General features: G+C 36.3%; 1 protein-coding gene across 6 annotated transcripts in view; it reads left to right on the top strand.

Annotated features, from left to right (window-relative positions):
- The window catches only part of LOC131438876 (single-stranded DNA-binding protein 3), a 91,652-nt gene that overhangs the window by 56,807 nt on the left and 21,520 nt on the right, over positions 1-13,325 (top strand). For 5 of the 6 annotated variants that reach the window (XM_058609255.1, XM_058609254.1, XM_058609251.1 and 2 more), the window contains 4 exons: positions 6,336-6,408; positions 6,517-6,663; positions 9,664-9,795; positions 10,712-10,810. In XM_058609255.1, coding sequence (XP_058465238.1) covers positions 6,336-6,408; positions 6,517-6,663; positions 9,664-9,795; positions 10,712-10,810 — 451 coding nt within the window. The remainder of the gene's footprint in view (positions 1-6,335; positions 6,409-6,516; positions 6,664-9,663; positions 9,796-10,711; positions 10,811-13,325) is intronic. The other variant, XM_058609256.1, reaches the window with a different exon arrangement.

Raw genomic sequence — 13,325 nt, 5'->3', positions numbered from 1 at the left:
AGCTTTTACATCAACAAATACACGTTTTTGTATAGAATGTAAATGTTTATTGTGGAGATTTTTTCAGGAAATAGGGCAAAGCAGTAATATAATTAGGTATTTCGAAAATGTGCTCATTGAAAATATTGGACGTCACATTCCAAAAACCTCCCCACCTTCCCCCTGTCACAAAAGGTCACGTTTTATGAAACACCCTCCTCCCCCTTCCGGTGTGACGTCTCTTATGGACAGCCCCTTACGAGGCACAAAGTTTGATGAACCGGTTCGGATAGTGAATGGCAAACGACCTTTGCCTTTACTTTCTGATATATCAGAGACTCGGATGATTCGTATCGCTAAGATGCCTAAGTTCGATCCCTCTGGTAGAAGGTGAAAGCTTAGATACGAGAAGCCTTCTGCTTACTTAAATGACCCTTGTCACGTCTCACTTTTCCGCACTTTATTCTTCACATCTTTGCTCTTCTTTGAGTACTATGGCTCTATAATTTCATATTCATTCTCTTCTTATAATCTCTAGTTAGTTTGATATCGTTAAAAACCGGAAAAAGTAAAAATTACTGACTGACCAGAAGTAAATAAAAAAGTAAAAAATTGTTTTTAGCTTAAGATTCTAGGTTTTTTAATTATGGAGGGAGAGTTGGCATCATTGAGAGTGCGATGCGGTGTGCTGGTGCTGCTCTCAACAGAGTATAATTTTAATGTGATGTTTGATACGTATAGTTAAAAATTTGAATGAAATAGTTATTTTAAGTGATAGAGCAGGTCTTGCAAGTGTGTGTTTAGTAGTAAGAGTGCTATTTATGGAATAATATTGATCCGCGAAACTAAAGATGCTCAAGCGGCGGAAACTGAGAATTTACCGCCCCAAAATTCAACGATGTTAACCTGTTAACCGATCTAAGCGCCGTCTGCATGTCATTGTCGGTGTTGTCGGATTTCTATGGAATGTGTGAAAGTTTACAAGTCGATCGTGTCATTCAGACTGAAGGTCTAGGGTTGGTCTGCAGCGGACCCATTCGCGAGTGTTTTTATTTTATTCTTTCACTGGTCGTGTTTCATCTCGCGTTGCTGACAGCAGAGCGAGCAAGAGAAAAAGGATACTGGTGAGATCGTTCCTTGGAGATATTTTATATTTTTTTACTCATTATAATTCTCCTAAGTATCGAAAATCAGGTTTTGTTGAGATCATATTGTTTACCAAAACATATCCTGATCTCTTTCACTTCCTACTAACAAATCTCCTATCCCGTGCTGTTTGTGGAGATACAGTGGTACCCGCGGTCTCTAGAAACAACGAGTATCGGACTAACATTCCTTCCTTTCCTTTAGTAGCACAGCCTTTGGTCGTAGCCAGCGTCGTTGTTGATCATTTAATAAAAAGTTAGGAGTGAGTAAGTATGTACAGTGAAAATGATTTGCTTTTCCCAAGCTTCATTTTTTTGGTTCATTGTACATTTCCACTCATTCGATAAATCACGAAATGCAACTACGGGCGATCTACTTTAGCTCAGCTAAGATTCAAGGTTTTTTGTCGTGAATACGACTTGCTTTACTATGGGGCGCCTTTTCAAAATTTACCCTCTGAGAGAGTGATAAGTTTTTGATCGTGAATATCTCTTATTGTATCTAATGAATCAACATAATTCTTGCTACATGCCGTCGGAAATTTGATCACAATTTTATGATAAAATTTTCAGTTGTGTGACATAATCTCAAATAGTTCAAAATTAAACTTTTCTGAAATGTTTGGTATAAACGAATATAAAAGAGGATAATTCATAAGGCGCGTTTGCCTTTCTCGTATTTTGAAAACTCACAGTTCAGTGATCTGTGGAAGGATTTATATAATCTAACTACCAATAGAATCGAAAACTTTCAACTTGAACGTGTGTTGCAACAACATTGAAGTTTTTCAATAGTACACTTTTGAAAAACCTGTTTGATTTAACCCATGACAGCCTCAGCCAATCAGAACGCGAGATGTCTGCATCTATACAAGAGCATCCAGATAAAAGTTGAGTGGTTCCTTTATCCTACCATTTGCTGAGCAACTGTTCCCGAAACAAGACACACGAAAGCAACACCGAGGACCTGTCGTCTCACTGTTTCCCGTTCTGCGAACAGGAAAAGTAATTTTGGCAAAGGGGCTGTCCGTACACCGCTGCCAGTAGCAGGTATAACATTAAATGTGATGTGAAAAATAGCGTCATTTAAGTTAAAGACGCTACTCTGAACATACGAGACACCGTCAGCACGATGGGACAGAAAATCTCGTAGATTGTAGAATGTCTCCTACTGAAATTTCGAGAAGAATCAGATATCTTCAAACTTCATAGCTTCAATAAAAATAAACTACAAATTTGTCGTACCCAGCCTCCTATATTTGCAAAGTAAAAAGGAATTGTTTCAAGTTTGGAATATATATTTGTAGAATAGCAGCTGCTTAATGTAACTAATCTGTACTTTAATGTAGGTGCATCACTTCAAACTCTATTAGTAAAAAGAGGGAAAACTTGCACTATTCATACAATCAATCAACTAACTGATATTCGGAAAAGTGATGGGAGCGTGCCAGTTTTTTCGTATTCACGACATCCAGTTATGTCTCTGACATTACCCACCCGCCCTTTTTTATTATGTCCAAACTATTAATAGCAACCGATGTTACCGATTATGTCTAGTAAAGCAAACTAAAAACCGGTCATAAATATCAGGTACACGAAAGTTAAGCACTTAAACAAGTTATTGAATTGAAGAAATACGAAAACTGTGAAACGGATCTGTACACGCCAACGGGAAATCTGTTTTATTAATTTCATCGAATTATTTAACTATATGGTGTACCAGATTACTCATTCCGACTCTTTTTGTCGAAACGATATAGCATGGCTGATTATCCTCCCGACATACCAGCGTTTCTACTAGAGAATCTGTCCTGTCTTGTAATCCATGTTGAGCTTTAAAGCTTTAACTTTCATCCAGCTCGCCTGACCGTGCTGATGACGATGATGATACTGACTAGAATCGTTGGCTTGAGAAATACACTTGACTTTAAAGCATAAGCTGGTAGTGGTTCCTGTAAATGCGTACCTCATGAAAAAAGTAGCACTTATCTCGTCACGCTGTACTGTGCTGGTGTTGGTTTTGTGGTGCTACTGTGACCACCCCATAGATAGGCCCCACTGTCGATCCACTCGATTCTACTGCCGCAGCACCACGACAGTCGAAACGCTCTCTACATGGCCCATTAAAACTTGGTTGGGTTAGTTTTTCGGTGTACCGATATGTAATGCGGCGGGTTGTACAACAAACCTCGGCACACGACTAGGCGAAGCTTCCCAGGCCAGCACCAGGTCGAGTAGATCGGGAAAAGCGGTCGGTGGCTGCATACATAAACTATGAGCAAAACTATCGCAAGCTTCTTATTTACATACAAACAGCAGGAGTAGGAATTCGAGTGTGGTTTTCAAATAGAGATACGTTTGTTGCGTTCATTAGAGGAAAAAGGGTTGGTGATCCGGAATTATTCTACTTCAAGTTTATCAATTTGTTCCGTTCTGCTGCAGAATATGGTATACCAATATGTTTTTACCATCTATGTACTATTTTAAGGAATGAAATACAAATATACTTGTTTACAGATCTGATCATTCAACTGGAATAATTTCGAAAAAAAAATTCACATACCGTACTGGAAGGCTTAAGCTATGGTGTTGAGTAATGAAAAATATTCATTTCGCACTTCTACCTGACCTGAGTAAAGATTTAAGAGCATCTCCTCGCGAAGAATGGTGCAACTCACAACAATAAATACTCCAAATAGTAAGGATAGAGATTTGAGCCGTGAATATCTGAAAAGGAAGAACACAAATGTTTTATTCAACATTTGTAATCCTTTTCAGCTTACAACTAGTATGATTAAAGGCTTGCCATAGATTGTACAATCGGTTCTGCCGGAAAATAAGCGAAGTAGGTGGGAGATTCATTCGGTTTGTTGTTTGGTAAAATCGTATGTGGATAACATGAAAAGATACACACTGAGTTCATGATACGACTTGTTGAAATTTAGAAACTATTTTTAGCAGAGCTTTTTATAATTAAAATGTTAAGTATGTAGATTTTTCATACTATTCTTATTCATGCTCCGTTTGCTAGCATACTAATAATGTTTTTCATGAACGGTTTGAAAGTCGAAAAATGTCTCTAACTGAAATGATAGAATAGTTTGGTTGTATATACATTCTAAATATGAAATTGTCGTATGAAAAACAGTCACCGGAGTTATCAGTTTTACAGCCTGTTCCACAAAAAATGAAGTCGTAGGAGTGTTTCGTATGTAATGAAAGTGTTCAGTTCTTTAAACTGCAATACATTGAAGAAGCTTCGACGTAATCGATTAGAATACACTGTTGTCATCACCGCTATTGACTAAGGAGTTTGTTGGGAATGAACGTCAAATCTCCCGAATATCTCGTGATAACCCCTTTAAATTATGAAGAGGTAGTAGCTATTTATGGTAGTCCGGACATTTCTTGTTTCTGTTATCTGGTGCAAAAATCTACTCCGTTGACTTCATAAGGCTTCATTTGTTAATTTTGAGCATTTTGTTGAATTCGAATTCTACGAGACAAGCTCCCAGTAAACAAACTCAAGTACCCACATATAGTTTTTTTTTGTCTGATTTTAGATATTTTTGCTCGGAACAGTACAGTTTCTCAACCAGACACGCGTTACTCTAACTCTCACCTAAATGTGTTATTGCTGATAATTTCGAATACGCGACGTAAGCGTTAAAGTATATCGTTTTGAAATACCAAAATCAAAAATTTGCTCAATGATAAAAATTTTGATGATGAGACTATTGAATTGGATAATATTGGAAGAGCGATGTTCTCAAACACTGTTTCCTGTATAATCAAAGTTTTTCAAAAATCTTTAAGATTGAATCTACGAATAATTCTTTGCTAGATCAGGAGTTTCTGATCCTGAAATCCAATTTTCAATCGACGTTGGGTAACTGGTAACTGGACACAGCGAAAAATTAATAAATTTACAGGTGACGCAAATTCACATATGACAGATTTCATAAGAACGTAATTCGTAAAATGATTGAATGTTACAAGAATGATTTAAATATGTTTCAAACATACCCCGCCTTTCAAGAATACTTGTAATATTACATGTTTCAGCCCTAAACATATGTCAGAATGCATTAAATCAGTGTAGTCTACTGTAAGGTCATTTTTGACACTCGTATTTTTTTCTAGCTGTGTTAATTTGATTGGATTTTTTGTAGTGTACCTGTTCGTTTTGTTCAATTGGAATGTAATCAGTAATGACTGATCTTGGTTTTACTGGGTGCGTATTTCCACAGGCCCGCTTTAATGCAAAGTTTGCATCGAATGAAGTCAAACATTACAGAGAGAGTTTAGATTTTTTGCGGATGAAAAGCGAGGAATGTTTATTTCATATTTTCCAGTTTCATTTATTCAAATAAAATTTTGAGATTTTATTAACACTCCGGTTTGCACCAAATGTTATTTTGCTTACTAATGGTATTCAAAGCATAAACAAATTACAACCTTTGGTCATAGCATAACATTGTACACATAACAACATATGTGTACCTTCTAAAAATAACATAAGGAATGTTAAAAACCATGTCAAGTTGGCGTAAAGTCCGGGTACGTTTTTTCTAACGAAATATTATCATACACATGGGGATGGATTAGACAGGAACTTGTTAGTACTTAGTGATCTCACCTTTTTACGACCACGTTTTTGTCTTTTAGGAATTTATGTGTCTCGAAATTGTTCTTTTTGTTTAGAATATTACTGATTTTGTTTCTGTCATCCCGACCGTGAGCGGCTTATGATTGTAACGGATGGAACTCAAAGGTGAACTAAGTGCCCCGCACTTGGCACTGTGCCCGATCTGTGAATTTATGTTCAAGTTTCATACATAGCAAGTCATATTCACAAACTGTCATTGGTCCATCTGTTTCACATCGTTCCCCTGGTAGAAGCATTTGTGATTTATTTTGCCTTTTTTTTGGATAAATAGATTAAACGAGAATATTTGATAATTTCTTAGACATGCTGCCACAAGATGTTATGTTAATTCAAACATAAACATCTCAACTCACTCGATGTGTTACTTCGAGCTCAAATTTGATTGAACGAATGATTCGATTCGATTCTATTTATTTTCATTTCACAAATTCCTTATGAAAGCGTTTAAATATTAAACCTCTGTATACTGTATACTATTATGATATATTAGCTACGATTTCACCAAGTTCTAATCATTCGTTTTCTCTTTTCTTACTTCACAGAATTGCACTATACGTATATGAATATTTATTACACGTAGGGGCGTCGAAAGCAGCACAAACGTTCTTATCGGAGGTAAGATCTAGCAAAAGTAAAATTTGCACTGAACTACGAAACTGCCTTCGCACCAAACCGTCAATAGTAATGATTACAACATTGTTCTGTTTACCTTCACCTTCGCAGATACGGTGGGAAAAGAATATCACACTAGGTGAACCTCCGGGCTTCCTGCACTCGTGGTGGTGCGTATTTTGGGATCTCTACTGCGCGGCACCGGAACGACGGGACACCTGCGAACATTCATCCGAAGCCAAAGCATTTCATGATTACGTAAGTGTCGTAAGATTTGTTAATAATTTTAGAATCCGACGAATCGGCATAGAACACATGCGGGTAGATTTTTGTTATTAGCTTAAACTAGGTAAAATCATAGTTGCACATTTAACAGAGCCTTTTTTTTCTCAAACTGTCAACCTCAGCACAATGATCGGTAATCTGTAACAGGTAACAGATAAGATTGACGAATAGTTGAAGAAACATATGTACACAGATAAAAATATTTCGCGAATTTACATCAATTTTAATGCACAAATATTTGGAGCAGGACATAGAATGAAAAGATAGTTCATAGTTCTTGGTCAGTCGTGTTCATTGAAAATTCTAGGCATTCCAATTTAATTTTACATTGATCATGGTTTTAGATCAAATTTTCGGTTCAACTGATGTCTATTTTATAGTACTATTGATTTACATGCTGTGTGAATTTCATTATTTTTTTCTGTGTAGATTTTGAGCTTTTTCTATGTCACACCTGGACCGACATTTCAGCATATTCAGACGACTCATGAACTCATATTCTAGTTTACTGGACAAAATAAATCATACACCATATAAGTTCACCCTAATAAAATATATTGTAGAGAAGCAAAGCGATTCGTTGTTACAGAACCATCAAAGAACCCTTGAAAATCACTTTTTTATCGCGATTCCTCCTTTGACTCAAAAACGCTACAGTTTCGCTCATTTTTCGAAGCAAATCTCTTTCCTGCAAGATTCTTTTCAAAATCTGAGAACAGAAAATAGTCGCTGGAGGCAACATTTGGCGAATATGGTAGATGCGGTAAAAATTCGGGTTTCAATTCATGGTAATCAGCCATCGTAAGGATAAGTTATTTTAAATCAGTTGCAAGAAAACGTGACACTCACTTTGCACACATTTTTTTCATGTTTAAGTGCTCATGCTAAATTATGGATACACTTTCTTTTGATATTTTTATGATGTCAGCATCGGTGTTTGCACAACCACGTTTAAACTCAGCACACCAGTCAATAATGGTTGATTTGTTTGGAGCACAGCTCGGATAGTGCTAGTCAAGCCATGCGATCAAAGTATTTATTTTCAATTAAAAACAGTGTTTTCTCAACATACAACATTCTAATATCTTTATGATTTCTAATTTTCAAAAGCAGTGTCCTTGAAAGCACAATAACTAACACCTCAATGAATCGAATGTCATGAAATGTTGACCGATGATATGTGAGGGTTTTTTTTAATCAATTATAGAGGTTTAAACCTTAAGGAGCAAGACTCTTTGCAAGCGTATGAGTAATGTCAACAAAGTGTGCTAAAAAAAAACCGGCGCTTCTTTTCCTAATTATAATCAATAAATGTTCCATATGGTTGAAAAAGAAACCAATCAGTTCATTCTGTTTAAAATTGCAATTTAAGAAAAACGAAAATCTTAGGCTCTTCCGTTTTCCTTAAAATTACTCGAGAAAAAATATTTCAGTTTAAGCTTACTTCCACTAACACATTTGATTAGTAACAAAAGCATTCCTGTATGCTTAAGTTTACGTTTCGTCTTCGATTCATCAGTGCGTCAGCAGATTATGTTGAACTGCTGACGCAAACCCCCGGATCAACATTATCCGCTGAGCAGACGTAAAGTTAATGCTATTTGCAAGACACTTTTTTATTACACAAGAAGTGTAACGTCTAAACTGACGTCTCGAATCTTTATATCGCAATCATTTCTGCAAGAGGAAATCCATACAGGAATGGTAATTTTGAAGGGGAAGAAGTTTGCTTTTACCCCCAAATTTATGCTAGGTGCACATAACCATTTTTACTTAAGTTTACGAAAAAAAAAGTTTGCTTTTACTCCCAAATTTATGCTAGGTGCACATAACCATTTTTACTTAAGTTTACGTTTCGTCTTCGACTCATCAAAATTACCACAATCTGTACGGCCAGTAAGCCGAAACTTGTTTCGTTCGAGACGTCTGTTTAGACGTTACACTTCTTGTGTAATAAAAAAGTGTCTTGCAAATAGCATTAACTTTACGTCTGCTCAGTGGATTACGTTGATCCGGGGGTTTGCGTCAGCAGTTCAACTGCTGACGCACTGATGAGTCAACGACGAAACGTAAACTTAAGTAAAAATGGTTATGTGCACCTTGCATAAATTTGGGGATAAAAGCAAACTTTTTCCCCTTCAAAATTACCATTCCTGTATGGATTTCCTCTTGCAGAAATGATTGCGATATAAAGATTTACGTACCTTCTATAAGTAAACCCGCAAAATAGGAACCTTTAATTTAACACGCGAAAGGCAATGGATATGGAATGCTGTCGTAAAACTATTTTTTTTCCGAAAAACTGATTTTGTAACAGACGATATCTAGTTTTGTTATTTTGTATAGCGCAATCTAATACAAATGCATTGAAGCAGTGTTGCTAACTTTTTTATTAGAGAATTAAAATCTACATTCATAAAACGTAAGGAAATTTCCATTAAACGTTGGTGAAAATATGACCATAATTGATATTTCATACAAAAAGTCAGGCTTAACATTTATTTGAGAATAAATTATTGTTAAAAAAAGATTGTTTGAAACTCAATCGTGCAAGCCACACTCTTAGAAAAAATGAAATTTACGCTTGACGTAAATTCAAGTATGAAGTAATTTCTTCGGTGATGACACAATATTACATCTACTAACATGTAAATATAAATTTTGCGTCTGTATTGATGTAAACATAAGTTAAATTAACTGTGAAGTTAATGATATGACTTATCTTTACATGCTATGTATTTGTAAATGTAACGGGCGTTTTCCGAACAAGATTTTTTTTGTTCAGTACTGCGGATCCTTCGATTCTTGTATCGAAGACGTTTAAATTCAATTTTTTTAATATTTAGTCCAGATCACAAATAGTAGATACCAAGTGGAATCATAGAACTACTGTTTGTATCCTTAAGCTGGCCAACCTAATCATTCCAGCAGTGTCGTCACTTAACAAACAATGTTTTCTCCCCTTCTTTGCAGGGTTTCGTGAGTTCGGGCTACGGAGTGAACGGAATAGCACACAATGCCGGTCCAGCACCGAGTCCGCTGGGACAGTTACCACCAAACGAGGGCATGCCCGGCGGCCCGATGGCACCAACCGGTTTCTTTCCGGTAAGTACTCACCGTTCTTAGTCGGTACGTTTTTTTTTATTTTGATGTTATATGTAATTTATGTTTTTCTGTTGTTCTCCGTTTTATAAAAAGTTGGATTGATCGTTGTTCCTTTATTAAACTTAGTTGTTTTTGTCCCACCTGTTTTGTAGTACCTATATCTATGTAAAAAACTCAGTTCCCACTTCTCATTTACATACTGTCTCTGTTTGACTAATTGATTTTCTTGGAAAAGAAACAAAACTCTCTCATCTCATAACATTTACATCAAACTGTCACGAATCATCTTTTCATCGATCTGTTGTTAATTTGTTTGTCTTTAAAATTGAATCACTTATTCGTCCCACACTACAGTTGTACAAATGTAAACCTTTCTTCACACTGTGTTAGTGCTTGAATGTTAAATGTTAAATGTCAATCTTATGCTATTATTAAATGTTACCAGATTTAGGTTTTGATATGTTATATTTCTCATATTCGAATCGAATCGAACAGATAGGTTAGACCTGTCTACAAAGGATCGTCATTTCATATGTTGCTATTTTCCTTACCCGCATTTAACAAGCATTCAAAGTTGGTGATCGGTTTGTTTCACATATTCACCGAAGTGCGATAGAAGATGATTTCCGAAATCGGTTTACAATATTCAAAGCTTTCTCCAAAAATCTGTTGATCGCTGTCGGAGTCATTCGAAGCACCAAGAGAACTGGATAACCAACGACTTACGTCCCGGAAAACCTCACGAATTGAGTTATTTACCATAGATCTTATTACCCAAGATCCAGTATTCATGAATCCATCCAATTTGAAAATCTAGCTTAACCCGTATTACTTCACTCTTGATTGGTTCAATTATTTTTTTTTCTTTTCAACATCACACCACCACCCGTTTCTTTTAAACCGATTATTTTTGCAGAACTCCTCCATTAGGCCATCACAACCTTCACACCCCAGTAGTGGGCAGTCCCCACACCCACAACCACCAAACTCGCACGGACAGATGATGAGCGGCCAGGTTAGTATTGCTGTATTTTCCGTCTCGACTATCTTCCCTCCCTGCATCGCTGTATTGTTGATTTTCTGTTTGCTCTTCTACAACAACAAACACACTCTACATACACTATACATATAAATTGATGAAAAAAACAACTACAAATCCTAACCTTACCCAACCTTACTCTGTTTGGTTTAATCGATTCTGCTCTAATTTACTTCCCTGAGGAAAAAAACAGTTATCTTTCAATCACAGCAGCAACAGATTTTCCGGATTAACACAAATATACCAAAAACTTGAATTCAGTCGAATCATAGTAAAATGAAAGATGATGAATGAAATGCATAGCAAGTCATGTTCTATCCCGATGATCTTCGAATCGATCGCATTTATCTCATTGCTCATAGTCATTTCTGTTTGAATCATCCTTTCATTATTTTATCATACATCTCTGCTTGGTGTTGCTCGTTCAGTGTTTATTCTAGTTGTGTTGATGTATTTTTTTGTTTGTATTCTAAAATTTGGTGTATTTTTAGTTATAGTTCTAGCATTCATGAACTTTTCTATGGGGTGTACTAAGCAATGACGTAAAGTATGATCATGGAAACAACGTTCGAATAATACTTTCTCCGTTCTATTTTGAAACATTAGCAAGTGTGTTAATTATTCGAAACCCATTTCTCGAAGTGACATTACGGCATATTGCGATTTATTGTTAGCACGACGAAGATGTTGTCCAAATGCTTATCATTACATGTTAAGATTTGATTCCGTTGTTCGGTAATTTTTTTATGAAAGCGCACGGTAATTTTTCGAAATGAACGATGTTTCGGTACATAAATTTCATTTTCCAAAAATAATGGATTTTACCAGGGAATACGATACGCAAGTTTTTATCGTAGAACTCGGTAAATAAACATACAATTTATATGATAAATCTGAAATAAGTCGCCGAGTGCGGTAAAAATTATACCGTCGGTGTGGTGTGAAAACTAACTGTCGAATAGATATTCAATTTTATTGTAAGTGGCTTCATTATTTAGAAAACGAAAAAAAATCTTGAGGGACTCGTCGTATGGATTGAGGTACAGGTGCGAATGCTTAAAAAAATTAGAACTACTCAAAGCGTTTTGTTTTCTTATAGAAAGGAAATGATTTCATATCACTATGTCCACATACTGTCAACACATATCGTTCGAGGATAATCTAATAGACTGGACGGATTGTACAGAGTTCTGGAAGGCTCTCATAACTTCGGTCAACCGGATCATGAACTCGTATTTTCTGCTCAATTTCTACAGTCTCAAACTGATAATTCATTTTTTCGTGAATATATCTACACTCGAAAAACTTCGTCGTAAGATGAACATTTGTGTTGTGTGTTTTGAGATATGGAAATCCATTTGAATCCAGAATTTTACTCCCGAAAAAAAAAATTACCGAACCATTCGTTAGATGAATCTATTGGCTTCACATTACTGTTCGGCATTTTTTTTTAAATTTATATTAACAATATGAATGAATATAATGTAGTCAAGTTATAAAATTGTGGATCATAACACTATCTGCGCAAATTTATGTGTAGGCTCGCCGAAAACGAAGAGATGTTCAACAGGGCCAAATAATATGATGCATGCTGTTATTGGTTCATGGAATCCAAACGTCGTTCGGTGAAATCTCGGTTGAAGTAAACCAGTAGAACGTAGCGATCGTTGTGATGCACGGAAGTCAGGACTAGATGGAAGCTTCGGAGCTTGCTGAATTTTTCTGCGCCGTTCCAGTGAGTCCAGACCAATCAGACGATTGCAATAAGGATACGGTGTATTTTACCAGAGAAGGTTTTTTAGTGCAAGTCGAACAAATATTTTCTGCACGCGTTCAATTTGTAAACTCCAAGCTAGCTGATACGGACTTCGAACTATGCTAGCATTTTCAAGTAATAGCGAACAATACAACGCCTTCAAACAATGTTGAGTTTTAAAATCACGTCAGATTTTTGCAATAAAACCTAATTGTCAAGTCGCTTTGTTAATTAATGAGGAACTAAGCATATTAAAAGTGTACCTCAAGGTATAGTTTCAAATTGTCGGCGAAAACTAATTTGCTTCCACCACCGAGCAACAAAGTAGCGTCATTAAAAAACAAGAATCTGACCCGGGTTGGCGATTCAATGCAACCAAACTGGTCTTACAAACCAGTTGTCGTATGTTCGAGCCCCGACCTGGAAGGATTCGTAGTGTCAGTAGAATCGCAATGCAATGGTTCTGTACACTCTGAATCGGCTGCGAAGTCTGTCGGAACAGAAGGTAAAATTCCACTACAGGAATGTAATTCCAAGGTTTGGCTTTGCTCACAGAAGTTGTCTCATGTTGCTGCCTTGATATACACCTGATATGTTCGTGAACGAAGATGACACACATGAATCTAATTTGACTCGTAAGACTCTACTACTTAAGTAAGAGCATTATCAGTCAATGATCTTATGTGTTGCACCCAGACGCGATATCTTGCATGAAAGAATTCGGTGATCAATTCG

Source organism: Malaya genurostris, chromosome 3 (genome assembly GCF_030247185.1).
Source record: "Malaya genurostris strain Urasoe2022 chromosome 3, Malgen_1.1, whole genome shotgun sequence".
NCBI lineage: Eukaryota > Metazoa > Arthropoda > Insecta > Diptera > Culicidae > Malaya > Malaya genurostris.
The sequence above is the reverse complement of the archived record's forward strand: the minus strand, read 5'-3'. Positions and strand labels throughout refer to the sequence as shown.